Source organism: Phragmites australis, chromosome 6 (assembly GCF_958298935.1).
Source record: "Phragmites australis chromosome 6, lpPhrAust1.1, whole genome shotgun sequence".
Classification (NCBI taxonomy): Eukaryota; Viridiplantae; Streptophyta; class Magnoliopsida; order Poales; family Poaceae; genus Phragmites; species Phragmites australis.
Window position 1 is genome coordinate 39505317 of NC_084926.1, and position 22697 is coordinate 39528013.

A 22697-nucleotide genomic window follows, 5' to 3' on the forward strand; every position below is an offset into this window, starting at 1 on the left:
TTGTTGGACTGTTTAGCTGATGATGCGATCATGCACAAGTTTAGATCACATACTCAACAAGCTCATAATCCACGGTCCACAGAGACCTCTTCGATACCATCACGAAGAACAAAGCAATCCGGAACAATTAATTCCACTCTCCTCTCACTACCAGCTCACAAGAAATAAACAAACATCAACTCCATATAATCGACGCTACTCCTTTATGCCTATCAAGAATCTTCACCATAATTTAAAAACTAGGATAATATATAAATACAACAAGAATGTAAGAAGAAGAGATCGGTGACGATACCGATGAAACCTATCTGATGGTCAAGAGGTGGAGGTTGACGAGAATGGGGAGCACGAGGACGGCAACCAGCACGGCGCCCGCGAGGATGGCGATGCACGTCCACTTGCGGCTGCTCTTCCGGTAGTCCCGCGCGGTCTCGAGCTCGACGGCGCCCCGGCGCACGAAGGAGCTGGCGTGCGCGACGTGGCTCTCGATGTCGTTCAGCTGGTGGCCCTGCGCCTCCACCAGCGCCGCCATGTCCAGGAACACCTGGTGCAGATCCAGCAGGCTGCGCTCGATCTCCTTCACCGCGTCGTGCCGCTCTTGGATCTCCGAGATGGTGTCCAGCACCTGCCCGCGCCCCTGGTCCTGGATCGCCTTCTGCAGGAACGTCTCGCTCTCCCCCGACGAGATGAGCGCCTCGATCGTGCTGTCCTCTGCCTTCTCCCCCGTCACAGTGTAGTACCGCCGCGCCACCGTCTCCTTGTACTCCGCCGCCATCCGCGTCCGCAGACCCTGCATACATGTATAGAAGCAGGCGGCGCCTTTTTCAATCAATGCTGACCTGGGTCCCTGCAGGCTCGAGGCGCGCGAGCGATCAAGAAAAGAATGGTGGTTACCTGGAAGTCGTCCATTAGGTCCTTGAGCTTCTTGCCGAGGCCGGTGACGACGGAGGTCCGGGTGCGGTCGGTGGAGGACCCGGGCCCGCAGCCGGGGAGCTTGCGGCTGGTGGCGTTGGCGCGGTCGAGGGCCTCGAGCTTGCCCTTGACGGCCTTGGCGCGGCGGAGCACCTGCTCGACGTCGGCGTCCATGCGGGAGCGGAGGGCCTTGACGGTGCGGGCGTCGTGCGCGGTCTTGCTCTCCTCGTGCGCCGACTGCAGCCGCCGGTACAGCGCCTCGAGCCCACGCATGTCCTCCTTCACTCCCTCCACGTCCTCGAAGAACCGGTCGAGGTCGGCGCCCTCCCCGCCGCCTCCGGCCTCCATGTCGTCCAGTGCCGCCTGCTGCTTCAGGTCGGCGTACTTCTTGAACGAGCCCGACGAGAAGAGGTCGTTCATCTCGGACCACCCGTCGGGGATCAAGCAAGATGATCGCAAGCGCCGTCGTTGCTTCAAGAGAGCTAGCTAGCTACTGCGGAGCTTACGCTTCAATGGCGCATGCGCATGGATGGCCTTCTTAAATTCTTGGGACACTAGGAAATGCAGCAACAAGAGTAACAAAATGTCGCAAGCTCTGGAGCAATGGCGTGTTCCTTTGCAATGGCAGAGGGTGGGTGCCAATTGGCGGCCTAGGGGAGAAGAAGGCGTTCCGTTCCTAGAAAAGCTGGCATCCAAGAGACGAAATGGACGTGCAGGGGTAGAAGCCCCCGCGTCCCCTCTCCTCCCGCCAACGTGTGTATGGTGTGCACGGCCCCGCGGGTGCCTCGCGAGCCAATCATTTCGTGGTGGTCTCGTTCGTTCTCGCCGGCGGATACGTGAGTCAACGACTACTTTGTCGAGCACCAGTCGGTTCCAATTCCACGGATGGAATCTGTTGTGTCTCGAGATTCGCGCGTCACAATTTGTTCCTTTTTGTTAGGAATGGAATAGCCCCGATTTTCCAGCCTATTGCTTCTTCTCCTGTGTGCACTGTACGCCGGCCTTCTTTGTTGGTTTCATGGGCTATCTAGTTCTCGCCTCCAGCAATTTAGCTATATCAAAATCGAGGTCTTACCAAAATTGATTCTACCAAGTAGTATTGATTTGATACCAAGTTAAAATTTTGACCGTCAAAAATTGAGACGATTATTTTGGACACTAAAATCTTGCCTAGTTTTATTAAAAAAATTTAGTCAACCAAAATTTTTAGAGAGAGGTCAAAATTTGGTCTTGAAACAAACGGAAGTCAAATTTTCTAGACGTGATCAAATTTTGGCTTGAATTTTTGGAGGCAAGAACCAAATAGCCTCCATATCTCGGCGTTTTGCCACGGCATTGTAATAAGATTTTTAGCAGCGCATACAGGTTATCCTTGTTGCATTGCATCAAGTTCAGCTGCTTATAGTCTATTTGGTAGAACTCTCCTTACTCTAAATTCTTTAGAGAAGGGATTATCTGATAAAATTTACTTTAGAGAGTCGTTTCTGATGGAAAATTTACTCTAGAGAATTCCTTTACATAGAATTTACTCTAAAAAGATTACTTTCTCTAAAAAATTTATAGAGAATCACTTTCAGCCACATAATCACTCTAAAGAATCACTTTTAGTCACATAATTCTTATAGTGAATTATTGTTCATCAAGACTTATATTTGTAGGATTAAGTTCCATTGGTAGGTGTGTTTCTTATCTGAAATAAATTTATGTTGGTATTTTTACCCTTTAAAGCTGTCACTTTATGGAGATTATCTTATCGAGCTCCCCGACCAAAGTTGGTCAGCTCACTTCGACTCATTTTCTTTTAAATATGGCTGTTATTAGAAAGTTTTGGACAGGGCTTTGCACTTTGCACTTTTGCAGAACATTTTGCATTCTAGCTTTTTTTTAGGTATCTGTATTATATCTTTTTAGGAGTCAAATTTCTCCTATTTGGTCATTCAAAATTTTCAATAGCCCTTCCTTAATATACTCATTCATGACGCCAATCTTCTGCAGCATGGGTTTTCTTAGAAATCCTAAAGCATTTCTAATGGTGCTTAAGGCTGCCATAGTCTCGACGGACAACAGGTTCATCCTTTTCTCGTCTAGATACCAGCCATTGGATTCTGCAATCCAATCTTCTGCTTCTTCAGTAACAGAATCATCAAGGGTCCGTTTGGTTTAAAGAATGAGGTGGGATGAGATGGGACGATCCCTGGTGTTTGGTTCAGGGGCAGCAGGGATGGGATGATCTCTCCTAAAAAATATTCTCTCAATATGCTGGATGAAGATATCTCTCAAAATCGGTGGGACAAAGTCATCCACATTTGCTAATCATTCATATTAGTAAAACGATTAATAATATTAGTATGCTTGTATTACCTATTAGTACATATTACTATGAGATTAGAATTTGTAAGGGTTAATATACTAATTATTGCTAATTAATGAGCTAATTAGAGTATGATTATGGTTAATTAGTATATTTTATTATTAATTAGTAATGACTATGGCAAGAGTAACATTAATACATGTTGGTGCATGTTGATTAGTGTATTATTAATTATTATTATTTAAAATTAAAAAATATAATTAGTTGATGATTCTCATCCCCATCCGTTCTCGTCCCTCCAATCAAAAAAGAGATTCATCCCATCCAACCAACCAAACAAAAAAAAAGATCATTACATCCTAAAAACAAAAACGGTTCTATCCTATCCTACTTTATCTCTCGACCAAACGGACCCCAAGCGAGGCGGGGGCACCTTCTGGGTGAGTACTAGAGTGATGTCATATGTTTATGCTGCCATTTGGAATCGGTAGTAAATGATATTACCTTTTCAGATCAATACTATATAGCTGGCTCTTTCCTAGATTCGCAGCTGCTATTCACCATGCTGGCAGGTAACTGAGCTCACAATTTCCTCACAGTGGCCAAATGTCTGATTCGTAAGTTTTCATGTTATTGCTGATTCCACAAAATGTTATATGTTTTGGCTGCTTTGGAAATAGTGGATCGACAGCTGCAGCACTACTTGCTGGAATCCCTCAGGTGATAATAACATTTGCTATATAATATCGCTATATTCAATTTATGCTGCCCTTTTTCTTTTACTTTTTGCTGCATTGGTGATATTTGAATGTATTTGTACAGTCCATTCTCTGACAGCGATGGTGTTTGTGCCTATAAGCTAAGCATACATTTGCTGCATTGGTGATATTTAAATGTATTTGTACAGTTCATTCACTCACAGCCATGGCGTTTGCGACTAATAATAAATTAAGCATATTTTGGATGTGAGTTAGAAAGCAATCTATGTGCTAGGCACAGAACGGATAAACATGGCTATTGTTCTACTTGGGAGTTGAGACTGGACTTCTTAATTCAAAATCACACCATTTCACCCTTGATCATGTGGAACAATTTAATCTATCTCATATGTAAATGAGTTATTCGAATATTTTTCTCGAATACGTAGGAGAGCTACGTATCATTATATTAAAAGAAGAAGAAGTGGATTACAAACAACAACCCACTATGGGTCACAGATGCTGCTCGACGCAGTCAAAATAGATTAATGGAAAAAGTACACGATTAGTATGCTACAAACAATAACAGAAAGCAGCAATCAAATGACCGAAACAAAAGAGCACAGCTTGTCCATGGTGATCGCTAAGTGCTTTGCCCCCGCCTCACACCAGTGACCAATATCATCTTTGATGAGAGCTACGAAGGAGTCCAAGGAGATGCGACGATTGTTGAAGATGATGACGTTATGTGATAACCACAACCACCAGCAAGTTAGAAGGATTAACGAGTCCAAACCTTTGTGAATTCAGGAGCAACGTGGCCTCATAATTCAAGCCACCAAGCAATGAGTGGAGTCTCTGCCACCGGGACTTGAATCCCCATAATTCGCAACCATGCTTCTCTAGCCAACGTGCAGTAGAGAAGCAAGTGATCAGCAGTCTCTGGTAGCTGCGACAATGCGTGCAAGAATCATCCACTTGTAGTCCATGACGGTGCCTACGCACAGCCATCTAGAGCCGGTTATGGAGGCCTAGCCAAGCAAAGAATTTGACCTTGGCTGGGGTCCAAGCTTTCCACACCAACGAAGCACCCTGAAAGCGGATGGAGCCCTGAAACATGGCTTAATATGCCGATTTTGAAGTGTAGTTTCTAGAAGCCGTCCATCTCCAGATGATTCGGTCAGCATCATTGCTCAAGGTGACTGAATCAGTGTGATGCCAAACCTGCAAATATTGCACAATCACCGGTATAGATAGAGGACCAGTAATGCCTCTCACCCATCTTTTATTGATCAAGGCCTCCTTTAGTGTCCGTTTTTTGGCGACTGATGAAGTAACACAGTTGAATAGCTCAGGTGCTACGGCTTTGATGGATTGGTCATTGATCCAAGAGTCGAACAAAAAGAGAATTGAGTTGCCATTTCCAACTTGAAACATGGTTGATGCTTCAAACAACACGACAAACTCTCTCTCGTGATGTATTGGGAGCCTTGCCCATGGTTTCGAAGGATCATTCCGTTGGCACCATAACCATTTGAGGCGAAGGGCAATCCTTGCTAAGTGTAGGTCCTGAATGCCGAGGCCTTCAAATCCCAACGGTCAGCAAACACAAGTCCAGGAGAGGGAGGCATAGCCTCCAGTCATTGTTCTATCACCCGCCCATAAGAACGCCTTACGGATTTTGTCAATTTCCTTGATCACCGATAGGGGCACTGTGATGGACAACAACGCGTGCAAAGGAGTTTATGAGAGGACGGACCTCACCAAAGTAGCATGCTTCGATTTGGAGATCAATTTTCTCTGCCAAGTATGTAGTTTAGTGGCAACCCTATACACCACTAGCTACTTATGGCTTTTGCGTAGACGGTCGATTGAAAGAGGGACGCCCATGTATTGGATGGGAAAGGATGAGCATCCACAGGGAAGAACTTCATTAATGATGTTGATGTCTTCCTCGGAATAACATATGGGGATAGCAACACACTTGTTCAAATTAGCTCTAAAGCTTGATGCCGCGCCAAAAAAAAAATCAAGGATGGCCAAATGTGCATGAATATCTTGCCGAGTTGGCAACAAGAAAATGATCGTGTCCTGTAGGATCAATGATGGCCGCATCACCGACCAAGGTAAGCAGACGGGCTAGGGTGTCCATGACCAAAATGAACAAGAAGGGGGATATAGAATCCCCTTCCCCTTGCCTCAAACCCTTGGTGTGAACAATTGTAGGCCTGTGCATAGAATTGAGGAGAACTCTGGTTGTCGAAGACCCGAAGATTGCTTTGATCCAACCATACCAACGAGGTCCAAAACCCCATGATCTCAGCACCTATAAGAGGAAGGCCCAGCTAACCAAATCAAACGCTTTGGATATATCAAATTTTAATAGGATCTTTGGCCACTTGATTCTCTTTAGCAGCTTCGCAGTGGCATGAACCAGCTTGAAGTTGTCATGAATGGAGCGCCCGGCGATGAAAACACTTTGGCTGGGCATGATGGGTGAATTTAGCTGAGGAGCGAGCCGAATGGCCATAGCCTTGGTTATTATCTTGCCTATACTGTGTATAAGGCTAATGGGGCAAAAGTCTGAGGTAGATGTGGCTTGTTCCTTCTTTGGCGACAATGTGATCAAAGCATTATTCAGGCGCACTAAACCCTGGCGATCACCAATGTTGAAGGCGCTGATCTCCAGAAGAACGTCGTTCTTAATGATCAGCCAAGCAACCCGGTAGAATTCAACAGTGAACCTATCGAGTCTCGGGGCTTTGTTGAGGGGCACGCCTTTGATAGCAGCCTCAATTTCCTCCCTAGTGGAAGGAGAATCCAGCGAACTCAAGTCTATGGGTGAAATCCCAAGCTCCGGGAGGTTGATGGAAAAATCTCTGAGCCACCCTCAATATGGAGTTGAAATGAGAAAACAATGCTTCCTCCATAGTCGAGTGGGAGGAAGTTGGACCAGCCGGCGTGGATAGAGAGGTGATGTGTCTCCTCCTCGCGCAGAACTTAGCAAAGGAGTGAAATAGTTAGGTGTATGTATCGCCATCCCGTAGCCAGGCGATTCTAAAACGACTCCTTGTGATAATGCGTTCGAGGGAGGACAAGCTGAGGCAAAGTAGCTCGAGATGCTTGCGAAGGTCAGCTTCAGCAGGCGTGAGCGGCCTACCTTCCTGGGCCATCTCCAGACGAGTGATCACCTCCCGGCCAAGAAGAAGCTACTCCATGATATTGCCAATAGCTCTGCTATTCCACCTTTGTAGCTCCTTGGCACCACGCGTAAGCAGAATGTGCAGCCACACCAGGGGAGGCTTAGATTGCTCATCTAAATTCAGCGACCAACCTCTATCAATGACTTGAAGAAAACCATACATCTTGACCCAAAATGACTTGAACTGGAAACATCACTGGCTTTGAGAGAGCACTGAAGTTGAGAGGAGCAACGGGCAATGATTTGAGCAATCAGAGGACAACTCTTGTAAGAAGCTGTCTGGACACCAGAGCTCGGTCAAGACGCACCGAAGTGGGGATGGCCCTCTCATTAGACCAACTGTAATGTCTACTGAAAAGATGCAAATCCTTCAATTCGTGGGCGGAAATGAATCGCCGGAATCTTGAAATTGAACGGACGTTGAGGTTGGAATTGTTCTTGTCCGTGGCAGAGGTAATCATATTGAAATCACATATAAGCAACGATGGGCAAAGACATAACGATTGGACCACAGCAAGCTCGGCTAAAAAGGAATCTCTCAAAATATCCTCATTAGACCCATACACTGCAGTTAAGTGAAAAACACATGTCGCCTCTGAAGAGATTTGAACGGTGACAGAGTAAAGCTGCACCTGGACTGCAGATAGGGAGATAGGATATCAACAAGCAAAATGCCACCTCGAGTGTTGGTGGCTGACAAGAAGGAGTACCCAGATACGGCTGAGCCGCATATTTCATTGATGAGGAAAGGAGAGAACTCTTCCATCTTCGTCTCAATCAAGCATATAATTGAAGCGTTTTGTTCCGCGCACAATGTTCGAACCACATTCTGATGGACCTCACAATTGAGTCCGCGAATGTTCCAGCAAAAAATATTAATGTTATCCATTGACCAAGACAACAGGTAGAAGGAGGCGCCGCTCAAACCAGAGGCGAAGTGCACGTTGCCTCCTCATCGGCAAGGATATTCTGGGTGGGGAAAAGTTTCCCGTATTGCTTGAATATGATGACCCGTTAGTGGTTGTTCAAAGATGCAGAAGTAGTTTTGGTGGAGGTGGGGGGGGGGAATAGCCTCTCCATCCTTGATGAGTCCCAGGCGGCGCATTAATAGGAGCTCGCCCTTTTGGACGGGCGCACGACAGGAGTTCGAGCCTAGGACGCCAAACGAACACTCCTCCTGGGGGCTCATTCTGGAGCTAGTGCTGGCCTACAGGGAGGTGTCACAAGGGGGGCAGGAACCTCCCTGGTGAGGCCAAGAAGGAAGGATCGGACCGTCTGCCCCTCGGCGGCTGGAGCATCGACATTGCCATTGACATTGCACACGCTATCAGGTAGGTCCGCAACGTGAGGTTGAGGATGAGTTGAACGGCAACTGTTGGTCGTCTGACAACACGCCCTAGAACCACGCCTCAAACTCGACTGCGACGCTGGGCTTCCAGCGTATTTGGATGAGGAAGAAGAGATGGGTCGTTGCCCATGGCTTGCTGTGGATGGGCTGGCGGAAGCATGGCCTAAGGAAACGCATGAAACAACAACATAAGCAGGAGTCCCTATGAACATTGGACCCACAAGTGACTTGAGCACCCTATGACGCCTCAAGTAAACCAATGCAATGTGTTGCTCACGCATAGGCGGAGGCTGAGAATGGGTCACCGAACTGTCATGGGAGATGCGTTCCTTGGTCATGAGACTGGAGACGTGCCCCACGAATCTGCACTCAGAGATTTGCTCCTTTGTCATAAGGTCAACGCCCCTAATGGCGGCCTCGTCATGGGTCGGGAGGAGAAGGATAGTAGGATCCGTCAGTGTAGGTTGTGACACACCGAAAGCTACTGGGCATGTGACGTGAGCCATCTATTTCCGTGGGGGGGGGGCACCGGAAGAGGTACTGTATTGGGAGGCGAGCCACCAAACGAGCCGAAGGAAATGTGCTCCGATGTCAACGACGTTGGAAGAGCTCTGACCACCCAGTGAACACCCCGAATGCGACCACCCGGCGGCGTGGAGATCATCGGCGTCGAGGCAGGTGACGACAAGCTCGATGGTGTTGGGAGACATCCGACAGCTCGACGAGCACCCCGAACATGACCATCTGCTGGCGAGGAGGCCCCTGACGTTGGGGCAAGTAACGGGAGAAATAATATTTGTCTCCCTCGAGGCAATCCGGAATGACCCATGGCACTGGCAAGACCACCGTCGAATTCCCCTTTGCCGTCATCCGAAGGAATTGAGCCATCGCTGCTCAGTGAAGAAGGAACCCGAAACTTAGCTAAAGAGACGAGGCAGATGGAGATGTTGTACTACAGGGACCTCTTCTCCATGATGTAAGGTGGGAGATTGTCGAAGAGCTGCTGCATGGAAGGATCTTCGTACCGGAACACACAATTGGGCTCTGTCACCTCCATCACGACGTTGCTGGGGAAGTTATGAGGCTGGTCACACCAAGCAACAACATGCATGACTGCAAAGTCTGGCCGATCAACCAAGAGGAGCTTGTTGTCGAGCCTCTCAACCCAATAGTGATCACCAAGCAGCCGATGACCCGTGTTCATGGACCAAGTGTGAGGTGGGACACCGCGTAAGGAGACGACCACGTGGTAGGCCAGAATAGCACCAGCCGTGTGAGCCAACCTCTTCCATGGCTGGAAGAACCAACGAACATCAGCAGGAAGAGACTTTCCACTGGAGACCAGGATGGCGTCACGGACAGCTTGTGATGTACATATGAAAAGGAAGCTGTCAGGGAAGAATGTCTTGATGGTGAAGTCGTATGCTGGGATTGAGAGTTCGTTAGAGAGGAGGCTTGAGAGATCAAGTGCTGTGAAACCCTGTCGAGCATGATCAGCATAGGCGAGGAGCGCCCACCGAAGCTAATTTTCCTCCACAGTGAACGCATATGTCCATGAGACGATGCGACGGACTGGCGGGAAAGTAGCGCCTACGACAAAAACATCCTGACTGGAGGTATGAGAGCCCTTGTTCACCGCCTCACACTGTAGCTGATGCAACGAAGAAGGAGGCATGTTTATCGGTGGAGAGCCGGGTGGAGTTGGCCCCAAAGCCGTGGACCCAAACGGCGTGGAATCGGACCCGGTGGTAGACACCGCAGCTGAGCCAGCAGACATAGAACCTTTGGGCGAAACTCAGGTGAAGTGGCGGTGCCGATCAGAATCCCCGGACTCCGAGGAGGCGGTCCGAGGCCGCTTACAGTTTTTTGTGTAATGCTGGAACCCACGATAATGGAAGCACGGGGGGGGGGGGGGGAGACGGTAGTCCGCCCGACGGTGCGTCCAAGACAAACAATTGAGGCATCGGCCATCCAACTCCGCGGGCAAGCTGCGCCGAGTCGGGGAGGGTGGCTTACGACTTTGGCCATTCCCAGGCGAACGACATCGGCGACGCCCGGTGACCAAGGTTCATCCAGCATCAGCGGTCAGGTCAAACGGAGCAGTCAACAGCTAGGGACGAGGCTGGCTGCAAGGGAGAGCCATGGCTTTGGCCCTCCTAGCGGCAGCCATGAAACCGTGAGTAGGAACTTGGCCGACGGTGAGTTTAGGCATGTCCTCCTGAAGGACGGCCTTCCCTTTCAACTCCGTCCGCAACCAGACTATGGTCGGAGGTGGGACAACGTAGCATGGTGGCACAGACAGGGAGCGCCAAGGCGAGGACGAAGGTGGGGTGTCCTGAAGCCAACGTTGTACCTTCGTCCTTCCCGAGCTCGACACACCGGGCCAAAAATGGGCGAGCAAACGGTGTGTGCGATGCTGGCTGCGGCACCGGCGGTGAGGTGGCAGTGGACACCGAGCTCGGGGTGAGACCTGGCAGGAGGGGGGAGTCATTCTCCATCCGTGTCATTCGAATTTTGAACACTTGCATTGGTCTAGACAATCAGATAGTGCAGGTTCTTCTGATGTATGGCATTAGTTTTTTGGTCATTGATATCTTTTCAGTAATTAGATGGAACATGGAAGTAGCTTTTGGGCATTGATACCTTGTTCCCAGCAAAAAGCATCATGCACCCTAATTTTGTACGATAATTTGAAGTTCTGATGCTGATTCATACAATATGATATCTTCTAGATTCCACATTTTCTTGACAGTTTCAAATAATATTCTTATTTGCGTTGGGATGGATTCATTGTACTAAACAATCTCGTCATGCTGGTAGTATGTCCTTTCCTGCTGGACCAGTTTTACTGGGCAGAGAGGCTGCACTTGTTAAGAGTAGCGCCTGAACCCCTACAAAGACAATATCTGGTCCCAGATTTAGACAATGCCTCAAGCGTTCACAACGCAGCAGATGTGCTACTTGGAGCTATCAGATCAGCATTATCTCCTGAAATTAAAGCTCAAGCAACCAGAATTGCCCATAGACTTTCTTCTGAGGTGTCTTTCTCAATAAAACTCTACTGTTGTTGTATCAAGATTGTAGGTCGTTCTTATTTTCTTTTGGAAAAGCTGAATGTGGATGCCTAACTTTTCTTTCGCATTGCTATCGTCCCAGGATGGGAAGAAGCCCTCGGAATCTTGAAGGAGAAAGTGTTGACTCAGAATAGTACTTGAGTGAGCAATAAAAACTGGGTGACAAAATACAGAGCAACACCAAATGCATGTAAAATTACTTATATTAATGTTAGAAATTTGTGTTAACGCCCTCATAAATCAATGTACTATATGAAAACTGTACATGCAATTCTTGTCTCGGAGCAGTGAAGAAAAGCTGGATTACTATTTTTTTATTGGAAATGAAATAGTAATGTGACGAAGAACTAATACTACGAGCCTGTTAGTACATCTCTGCATTTTTGCATCTGTTACAAGCTACAACAAATTCTCCGTTGCAGCTTCAATTTTCAAGTGCATCTCCTGCAATCCACTGGATTTGTAAAGCCTGAAGGCTGAAGGCTGAAGCTGAAATGGTTCAGTTAGGGCTTGTTGAAGTTGGAACCTGCAGAGCCAGCAAACCAAACCACTCTCTGAAACTCTGGTGCCAGGCAACGCTGCCATCACCAGCCCAAAGCAAGTGAACCACTCTACAGACGCCCGGAAAATCTGGCTGAAACCTATATAACCTTCAAATCCAGCATGCTCCAAGCGCATCAGAGGTAGCCACACCACCCGAGCCAAGCAAACCTGGTGACTCGAAGAACCGCCGCGAGCTCAGCTCAGCATGCCGCGCCACCTCGCGCTGCACGCGATCACCACCGCGCTGCCGGCGGCGGCCCCGGGCCAGCTCCTGGGCGCGGCGGCGGCGTTCCTGGCCGTGTGCGCGCTGGCGCTGGCGCTGTGCGCGTCGCACGCGGCGCCGGAGCGGCTGCGGCGCGCGCTGGCCAGCGTGAGCCGGCGGCGGACGGAGCCGGCCATTGCCACCGTCCACCAGGTGCAGCCTGGCGAGGGCGTGGCGTCGCCGTGCGTCTGGCAGAAGGGCATCCTCATGGGCGGCAAGTGCCAGCTCCCAGACTTCTCCGGCGTCATCAACTACGACCCCGCAGGCAACCTCGTCGCGCCCGGCCGCGCCGTGCCGGCGCTCGGCTGGTGAGGAGGTGGCAACGTGAGATGCCATCATGTACGCTCGTGCGATCAAGTAGTATTCATGAGATTCGTGTGCTCCATTTGCTTTTCGGAGTTTGGATCCCTCATTTCCTTGGTAACCTCCACGCATTGGTGGCTAACTATAAAGCTGCCATCTGGAATTCGTGTTCAATGAGTTTTGACATATCTGGTGTAACACGTACAACCAATGAAAAAAGAGAAAACGTCCTTCAAATTTTTTTTAAAAAAAAGTCCTTCAAAAAATGAAAAAGGAGAAAACTTCAGAAACCCACCAACTTCACCGGTCTATTTAGGTCACTCTGGTTAGGTGCAACTCAGGTGAAAACACTTTAAATATTGAAAATGGTGCAAATTCATCGAGAAACATTGTCCAGTGGTGCTATTGTCCATGAAATTTGTGTTTTCAATAACTTTTAAATGTGGTCGAGTCTGAGCTTAAGATTTTGCATGCATGTAGAACATGACCTGACCTAGAGCTGTGCAAAGTTTCAGTTTTTTTGAAAGCTTCAAAGTATGCTTTTCAACGAATTTGCACGTTTTTCCAATATTTAAGGTGTTTCACCTGAGTTGGATCCCTATCTATCCATTTTTTTTCCGATATGAAATACGCGTCAATGGCACGAATTTGATATCAATTTAAAATGCAACCACCAGTTGCACCTGGTTTGAGACCACAGTTTTGATTTCAATAAATCTTGCTCCTTTTTCTAGAAATACTAGTACAATATATAGACATATATACACATTTATACCACTATACGTATGAACTTACACAATGCCTATTGAAGACCGGAGATATGGAGTTTGAAGATTGACGAAATCACCACACGTATCTCCTTATAGATGACCACTAAAAGAAAATTCTAACTTAATGAGATACATAAAAAATAAATCTAAGATTTAATCTTTGATAAATAGATGATACAACTATCTCTACTAACCACCAAGCCTAGCCAAAGCTTTGGTTCTCAAATTTTGCTCACCTTATAGCGTTACCATGTCTGATTGCAGTCTTGCCGATTTATAGCCTGATGTAGCGTAATTCCCCAAGAAGCCACAAGAAAGATAAAAAAAGAATCCAATCTGTGGCACCACATGAATTTCTACCACAACTTCGTTCTGCGCCACTAAATCACAAGAGTGTCGCGAGATGTTAATTTGATTATGACCTGCAGAAAATTGCTCAGACTTCCGTAGGTCTTGGTCCACGAATCCACGGGAAGAACCGAAGGGTCTCCTCGACCGTGACGGCCACTAGTGGCGTATCCAGCATGATAGTATGGTGGACTATGAATCACTCTAAAATTTACATCAGCTTTTAAAGGGATAAATGCAAAAACCCCTCAAAAGTCACTTGGATTTTGACTTTCCCTCTCAAAAATTGTTTTGTTGCAAAAATCCCCCCAAAGGTTTGATTTTGTTGCAAAAACACCCCTAAAAATTCAAATTTTTTTAAAAAAAATCACAAAAAATTCTAAAAAAAACTAGAGACAATTATAAGACCTTTTGTGAAATTTGTTTTCAAAAATAATATCCTTTGCATCATATTTCATGGAGAGTAAGTTTGAAAAAAAAAAACGTGCAACTCATTTATTAATTCGAGTTAAATGCATAGTTAATTATTTACTAATCCAAAAATCATGAAATAAATTTTTTTAGTCTTCTTACATGATCCTCTATCTTGTAAAAATACATGAAATATTGAAATAGTTATTGTAACGTGCAGGATTGAGTAAATGTGTTACAGATAGATTAATTCATAACTAATCCATAACACCCCCAAAATTAGTGAAACCACTTTTATTAGTTTACTTAAACAATTATTTGTGTAGGAAAAATAATGGTAGACATGACAAAGTTAAAATAACATGAGTTAATAAATGAGCTGCACATTTTTCTTTTTTTTCCAAACTTTCTCTCCATGAAATATGATGCAAAGGATATTATTTTTGAAAAAAAAATTTCACAGAAGGTCTTAGAATTGTCTCTAGTTTTTTTAGAATTTTTTTAATGATTTTTTTATTTTTTTGAATTTTTAGGGGGTTTTTTGCAACAAAGTCAAACTTTTGGGGATTTTTTTTAACAAAACAACTTTTGGGGGGAAAGTCAAAATCCAAGTGACTTTTGAGGTTTTTTTTTTCAGTTTTCCCGCTTTTAAATTATAAAGTAGCTTTGATACTGTAGCATGATCAATATATTAAATTATATTAAATTAGACCATCATTATTTATAATTCTGAATCCGTCACTGACAGCCGCACTAAACTCCAAGGGCAAGAACCGCGTGCTCGGCCGGCTGTATAGGCGCCGGGTGCTACTAGAGTACTGGTAGCGTTACCCGCCAAGCTCAAGCCAGTAGCATCTCTTCTCTTGGTTGCATCGGCTTCACCGAGGAGGACACCAGAAGGATGGGCGCGAGCCGTCTCGAGCAAACCAATGCTCTCTTCAGGAAAAATCTCGCGATCCAGGTGACGCGCCTCAGTTGATCTCCCTTTGGCTTCCGGGTTATCGTTTCCTAGAGAATTGTATCTGCAAATTTTCCTCCCTCCAAAGTTCGCCTCTTTTAAGTTCTTGCATGGGCGAGTCTCGTGAAATGCATCCTTTTGTGATTCGGTCTCTGCAGATTTTTGGTGAAATGAAGTCGCTCGTTTCGTTGGGTTTGTCCTAGATTTATTTATTCCTAATACTTGTGTTATCGTGTGATTCGGAGGACTGTGGATGCAACACAAAGTTGCCTTTTTTTCCTTTATTTTCAAGGAGCGCGCATTTCGTATCCATGGGTTCCCGCGTTCCCATTAGCAAATTCAGATGCTGGAATGTTTCAAAAATTCGTCGAAGGACCATGTAGTACATGCAAAAAATCAATTGCAAATTCATCCTGATGTTAAGAAACAAAAAAGAGAAGCAGCTAATCTGCACCAAGTGTCGAAGCATATTGCTCACCTTAAGCTCTGAACTGTCTGGTGTATGAAACTAAAAAAAAATCTGATAAAGGAAGCTTTATTGGTCCTTAGTGTTATATCAAGATAATACAAGTATATAAGAGTTTACTTTCAATTTCTGCATAGGCTGGATGCAAGTAGCCATACAACAAATGAAAAACAAAGAAATAAAAAAAGAAAGACGAACAACTAACGGTTGGGCTTTTTATCTAAAATCTAGACTATCATTCAAATCGGTAAAGTTTCTCTTTAATTGTCCGCACCATAAGGGAACATACAGCCTCCACGGTACGCCAGTTCTTTTACCGCTGCAACACAATTTGGTGTATAACACTAAATAGTCCTAAGTTTGACTAACACAATTTGGTGGAGCCTTGATGTCCATTGGCGGGTGCATGAACAATACCAAGGTTCAGTTTTGCTCTCACCATTGATGGAAATTCCCGATACAGACGTTTAAGGGCACGTTTGTTTAGGTTTCTATTTTTATTTTTCTGAAAAACTATTTTTAGATTTTTAACTATTGACTTTTACAATAAATTTCTAACTTCTCAGCACACAACTTGTTAAAAAAACTATTCTCAACTAGCTTCTTAGCTTCTAATTTATTTCTCCATAAATCAATTTTCAACAATCCTATTTATTTAGGCTTCTTGCACCAGAAAAACTAGAAACAAAAAACCAAACTAACATGCCCTTAGTCTTTGACTCTTGTTACCTCCTGATCCGCAGAGGCGCGCGTGCAAGACGAACTGCTGCCTGATCCTGTTCCCGCTGCTCCTATGCTCAGTCATCGGAGGCATGCAGATTGCCATCAACCGTGCATTGTCGACGGAAGGCCCAACTCATTTCGATTGTGGGTGCAGCAATGTCAGCATAGACGAGAACGCACTAGGAGGCATGGAATGCCCAGACGGGTGCCCGTTGCCTCGTGCGCCCAAATGGCCTCCTGTTTTGCAGATTCCAGTGCCCGAATACCGGGCGGTCAAAGACGGGCTCTTCCCGTTCAGCGATCTCCCAGACGCGTCATGCAGAGCCGCAGGGTCTTGCGCGGCAACGTTTCTTGTGACCGGCGGCAACCAGTCGTTTGTAGGAAGTATGCAATTCTTTCAGAGAAATCACATGACTGAATACTTGTCGTGCTACTTTGCCAGTGAGTTGTTTTTTTGATGACTTGTGCTCCTTGCAGGTGTGATGGACAACATGTTACCTGCTCATAATGCTTCAGTGAACCTGTCGGCCGACGTTTCTGCACTAGCTGAATTTGTTCTGGTGGGTTGCTTTGAGTTCTCTGTGTGATCATTACTGTTTGGGCATTTTGTGATGTTTGAAAAATCTGCAGGCAGCTGATGGGTATTCTTCTGTGCCAATGACATATTTTTATGGACCTGGAGCTAGCACCTTTCTTCAGAACAAATGCGTTCCAAACCTGACACTTTCTTTTGCATTTCAAGATGGCAATCAAACTGAGACTCGAGGTAATTTTCTCCATACAAGGTCAAATGTTGCATTGTTCACTGAATAGATGTTATTGCATTTTAGTTATTTCTAATGCTTACTGAAACCTGGTATAGATGTGCAATGCACGGAAGGATTAATGCTCTGGCGCAACAGTTCGTGGCTCATTAGTGATGAACTATATAGAGGTTATTACCAAGGGAATAATAAGAACAAGACCAATGAAATAGTTGCAGGTCATATTATTCCAAACTTTCTTTGTGCTTTCAGTCAGTTATTCTAACCTACAACTCATTAACATCTAATTCATGATTCACCTACGTGCAGCGTATGACTTCTTAAGTTCTGATCAGGCCAACTTTAACTTGGTCATCTCATATAACTCAACAAGCAAGTTTGATGATTACTATGAAGCAGATATCCCTCTTATTCTTAATCAAGCAGGATCATTGCAAGTACCTAGATTGGTTCAAGTTCCACGATTAACTAATATGGTACCATTTTACCAATCGAAAGAAAGACTAGTAGATTGTATCTCTTTGGCAAACCTTCCTTCAATATCTTAATTGTTTATTTCCATCCATTTAGTTATCTACGATTTTGTTCAGTGTCATACACGTCATTCTCGACTCTTCATTATACAGATTTAGATTATGCGCTATTGTATTCTTTGTCAAATTATTTACGACACCCTTTCATCCTTATTTTACACTTCATAGAGTTTCAATTTTTCAGGCCTCAAATGCATACCTTCATTTGAGGGGAAATGGTCTCAAGATGTCATTCGATTATGTCAAAGAAATGCCTAGATCAGCTAGATACCCGGGTCAGTTTGATATATCTCCATTAATAGGTCAGCTGCCTTTTGTATGGACTATGGAGCTTCTTTTTCCGGTATGACATGCCTTTATGGATTCTTTTTTGTATTGCTCTAGGATTTGAATAATCCTGTTTATTAAATGCGATAGTACTATACATATTTTCCATAGCTCATGAATTAATGAGTCGGTTTTGCAGGTAATTTTAACCATCCTTGTATACGAGAAGCAAAAGAAGCTAAGGATAATGATGAAGATGCATGGTCTTGGAGATTTGCCATATTGGACTATATCATATTGCTATTTTCTTCTATTGTCACTGCTTTATGTGCTGTCCTTCATTCTATTCGGTTCTGTCCTTGGTACGATACAGTACTTTCTAGACTAGGATTTTACTTTATAATCATCATCAAAATGAAACTAAGGCTGAACTCTAAAGTGGCGCTGATCATGCAAGGATTGATATTGGACCAGTTTTAGTTGTTTTTTGGCTTGGTTTTATCATAATTTATTTAGTTTTGCTAATTTTATTTGAAAGGTAATGGAGTCTTATGGTACTATTATAGATTGGGAACAATTTTATTATAGTTCGATCTCTATTTTCAGGTTTAAGATTCTTCCGTCAGAATAACTACGGCATACAGTTTGTGTTCTACTTTACTTACATGAACTTGCAAATTTCATTTGCATTTCTTATGGCAACATCCTTCTCTAGTGTGAGGACAGCTACTGGTATGCTTCCATAAATATTTGCAGTATATCCATTTCATCAGATGATATGAAGTTATCTAAACTGATTATTTGGCATCTCTTGATGCAGTGCTAGGATATTTTTACATATTTGTGTCCGGCCTTTTAGGAGAATTTTTGTTCAGACCCTACGTTGAAGATATTTTGCTCTCAAGTATGTACAAAAGTTTATTAGCAATATCTTAATGAAGTCCATGTATAGGATGTTAGTGTTTTATTTTTAATGTTAGCATTCATTCCTTTTTTCTGATAACTTGTGTGGAAAATTTTGTGTTTGTTCATTTCAAGGAAGCTGGATCACACTTATGGAACTTTTACCTGCATTTTCGCTGTACCGCATTGTCTATGAGTTTTCACAAGCTGCACTGCTTGGGAATTATATGGCCTCCTCCGGGATGCAGTGGATCGACATGAGTGATCCTAAAAATGGAATGGCAAGTGTTTTAACCATAATGGTACTCGAATGGCTTCTCTTCCTTTTATTAGCATTCTATTTGGATCACTTTGGTTCCTTACAAAATGGATTGAGAAAAGCAACAGCACATTTTCGCTCCCGCTTAGATAGGAACTGTTTTCAAGCTGCTCAACAGCAGAATGTACAGCTTCAAGAGTTCAGAGGTGTTGAAATGGAGCGAGCGGATGTTATCAAAGAGGTGAGCTCTGCTCTCTTCTATATGCTTAACTTTCTTGCTGTAAAATTGTTCCAGTTATGCTTAAATGAGCATTGTAGGTCGAGGTATCGGTGTTCCATGGAAACTTGGACATGTGAAAAGTTGACTTTGGAGTTCAATGTTCCCCATTTAATTCCTTTTTTTCCCCCCAAAATCCAGTGCTGATGTAATGTGGATATGTGATACAGCGGGTATTGCTTATACTCCCTTTAGTTAAAATATAAAGTGTTGTCAAAGATGTGTCCAGTCAAACCATTTTAACTTTGACCACTAATATCTTTATGACTATTCAGTTGTACATATGAAAATGATCTGAGTATATTTGTCTCAAAAATATACTTCATTTTATCATGTTTTAGAAGCATATTACAGTATAAATTGATGGCCGAAGCTTTAAATAGAGAACACAAATTGATGGTAAAAAATATGATTTGTAGACTGTGTCAATGTCCAAAGTAGCGCTTATTTGTGGCAAGGAGTAGTAGTATATGCTACAATTACTCAAGAGTGAATGTCTTTTCGCTTACAGCTCACCTCCTTGCATACTAATTTATCTTTTCACTCTTCCATTCCAGAGAGAGATAGTTGATCAACTCTTACAAGAATCCAATAGTAGTTATTCAGTCATATGTGACAACATCAAGAAAGTGTATAGTGGAAAAGACGGAAATGCAGAGAAATTTGCCGTTAGAGGGATATCGCTTTCTCTGTCACATGGCCAGTGTTTTGGTGTTCTTGGTCCAAATGGTGCTGGAAAAACCACTCTTATTAACATGGTAAGTACACATAATTTTAGATCCAATAAATTTATAGTATGTAAAGCATGTTTCCGGAGTTAATCTGCCTTTTAGAAATGCGATTTAAAGACTACTGTCATACATTTCTTAAATCTGTAAACAATACTTTTGGGGTTTCCTATAGTAATAGAGCTGAATTCCAGAATTTGTTATTTTTTAACGTAAGAATTCCAGAATTTGTTGTTTATAGATTTTGCTATTGGGAGGGTATTTATCAGTTACATCAGATTATCAAATTTGAAGAACTCTTAGCCTGTTAACAGCTGACTGGATTTACTAAACCTACATCTGGCACCGCGTATATTGAAGGAATGGACATACGAGCAGACATGGGCCGAATTTATACAGGAATTGGTGTTTGTCCACAGGACGAGTAAACTAATCTTTCTCATTCAGATCTTTTTGAACCAGCTCCCTTGGATAGTTCAACACAATGTTGTGAGATTGTGATAACCCTCTTTCTCTGATCGTCATTGTGCAGCTTGCTATGGGAAACACTGACCGGTCGAGAGCATTTGATGTTCTATGGCAGGCTTAAGAAATTGAAGGGTGCAACATTAGCTGAGGTAATGTGTGACCCTGGTTAATTTGGTTCTGGTTTATTTTGATATTTTTCCTTGCATGAATATGCTGAATTCCTTTTCCGTCATAACTGAGTGCTTGAAGCACCATACAACTATTTCCTTGTTCAGCTGGTTGAAGATGAGTGTGTCATTCTTTTAGTGGATTGATTTGTTCTGTACTGGCCTATACACACTTTCCTTATATAACAAAGTAGTAAAGGTGTGTCGTAAGCTATTGACAAATTTAGTTATCAGTATAGATGGAAGTTGAAATGACTAATAGTCATTGCAGGTTCTGATGCAGCCACGATTCATAGCAAGATTTATCTTTTTCTTTGTATGCTCTTTCACATAAACTTGATTTGTTATCAGTATTAAATTTATGTGGTTGCAGAACCAAATTATCATGTTGTACAGAAGGAACTGTTAAAAACATCATGTTTCTTATTTCCAGGCCATTGAACAGTCTTTGAGAAGTGTGCGTTTGTTTGCCGGTGGTGTTGCTGATAAGCTTGTGGGGAAATACAGTGGGGGTATGAAACGTCGCCTCAGCGTTGCGATCTCTCTAATTGGTGATCCGAAGGTATTTCTATTTATTAACTGAAACAATGATTCAGGATTCAGGAAACATCCGATATTTGTGCATGTGTAAAACCTGTATTTGTATCATTTTGTAGGTTGTTTTTATGGATGAACCAAGTTCTGGCTTGGATCCAGCATCAAGGAAAGACTTGTGGAATGCTGTGAAGTCTGCCAAACAGAATATGACAATAATTCTCACAAGTACAGTTGTTCGCTGCACCTCTACGTGGCATTTGGACGTGGGGAGAAATTTTTAGGATTTAGTTGATATTTGAACTAAATCCTAAGGATGCAGATCCGAATCCCTGCTATTCAAATAGGCCCAATTCTCATACAACAGTTCATCTTCAGTTCAGTTAATCACTGTATTTTCACATGACATGACGATAACATTACTTCAATCTATTTTCAGCGCATTCAATGGAAGAAGCCGAAGTTTTATGTGACCGGATAGGAATAATCGCCGACGGTAGCCTGCAGTGCATTGGGAATTCTAAAGAGGTATTCTTCCACATGCCTTGATCATATTTTCAGATATGACCATTGATCTCAAATTCTAACACGGCCACACAATTTCTTATTTCTAGCTGAAAGACAGATATGGAGGCTCATGTGTACTCACCGTAACAACTGCGGCCGGCAACGAGGAAGAGGATGGGGTGGAGAGACTAGTCCAGTCCATCTCGCCTGCGGCGAATAGGGTGTACCGCATCTCTGGGACGCAGAAATTCAACATGCCGAAGCAGGGGATGAAGATCTCTGAAGTGTTCCAGGCCATGGAGCATGCAAAGAGCAGGCTGAACATCCTTGCCTGGGGCCTGGCTGATACGACGCTGGAAGATGTGTTCATCAGAGTTGCCAAGGAGAGTGACATATCCACTGTTACCTGATTGATCGCAGAAAGTTATCTGAGGGTTTCAAGTTGAAATATATTGCAACAGATAAAACTTGGTTCATCTGTAACAGATAAAGAACTACTGCAACATGAATAAATATCTGTTGCAACAAAAAGGACGGCATGGGGCAACAAATAAGATGGCCTTTAAAATATGTGCAATAGCCTACACGAGCCATAAGCATCTGAAAATCGTTTGATCAACTACAACACACATATATGTAATGCAACAAATAAGATGATATCGCGCAACGAAATTCTAAGACGTCTGCAACAACCTCTGTGACACATATGCAGCCTGTTTGAGCCAATCCCTTTTTTTCGGATCGAGGAAACGTGCAAAAGAAAACAAAAAGATACCCCAACAAAACACATCCAGTTTCCGCCACATTCCACACTGGCACGGCATGCTAAGAGCTCCAACAAGCAAAAAGCCCACCTAGCGCTGGTAACGGTCAGGTCAGGTACGGGTTCAACCAAAACCCGCTCACCACAAAATCTGAAATTTAAAATCCAACCCGCACCTGAATTACTAATCAGATTAAA

General features: G+C 44.1%; 3 protein-coding genes across 3 annotated transcripts; 2 read left to right on the forward strand and 1 right to left on the reverse strand.

Moving 5' to 3' along the window:
• Positions 1 to 224: 224 nt before the first annotated feature.
• On the reverse strand, positions 225 to 1332 carry LOC133920654 (syntaxin-124-like). Its single transcript, XM_062365252.1, has 2 exons — positions 895 to 1332; positions 225 to 790 (listed from the first exon to the last, which is right to left on the reverse strand). The coding sequence occupies exons 1-2, from the start codon at positions 1330 to 1332 to the stop codon at positions 305 to 307; spliced, it is 924 nt and encodes a 307-aa protein (XP_062221236.1). The 3' UTR covers positions 225 to 304.
• Positions 1333 to 12233: 10901 nt separating this feature from the next.
• Positions 12234 to 12874, forward strand: LOC133920656 (uncharacterized). The gene has a single exon (XM_062365253.1). The coding sequence runs from the start codon at positions 12294 to 12296 to the stop codon at positions 12660 to 12662; it is 369 nt and encodes a 122-aa protein (XP_062221237.1). The 5' UTR covers positions 12234 to 12293; the 3' UTR covers positions 12663 to 12874.
• Positions 12875 to 14932: 2058 nt separating this feature from the next.
• On the forward strand, positions 14933 to 22306 carry LOC133922419 (ABC transporter A family member 8-like). Its single transcript, XM_062367750.1, has 18 exons — positions 14933 to 15143; positions 16350 to 16713; positions 16807 to 16889; positions 16960 to 17095; positions 17192 to 17311; positions 17403 to 17569; positions 17811 to 17969; positions 18093 to 18255; positions 18500 to 18625; positions 18714 to 18797; positions 18932 to 19296; positions 19890 to 20090; positions 20375 to 20484; positions 20593 to 20677; positions 21129 to 21257; positions 21352 to 21457; positions 21669 to 21757; positions 21844 to 22306. Exons 1-18 carry the CDS (start codon positions 15084 to 15086, stop codon positions 22144 to 22146), a joined length of 2850 nt encoding a protein of 949 aa, XP_062223734.1. The 5' UTR covers positions 14933 to 15083; the 3' UTR covers positions 22147 to 22306.
• Positions 22307 to 22697: the final 391 nt, after the last annotated feature.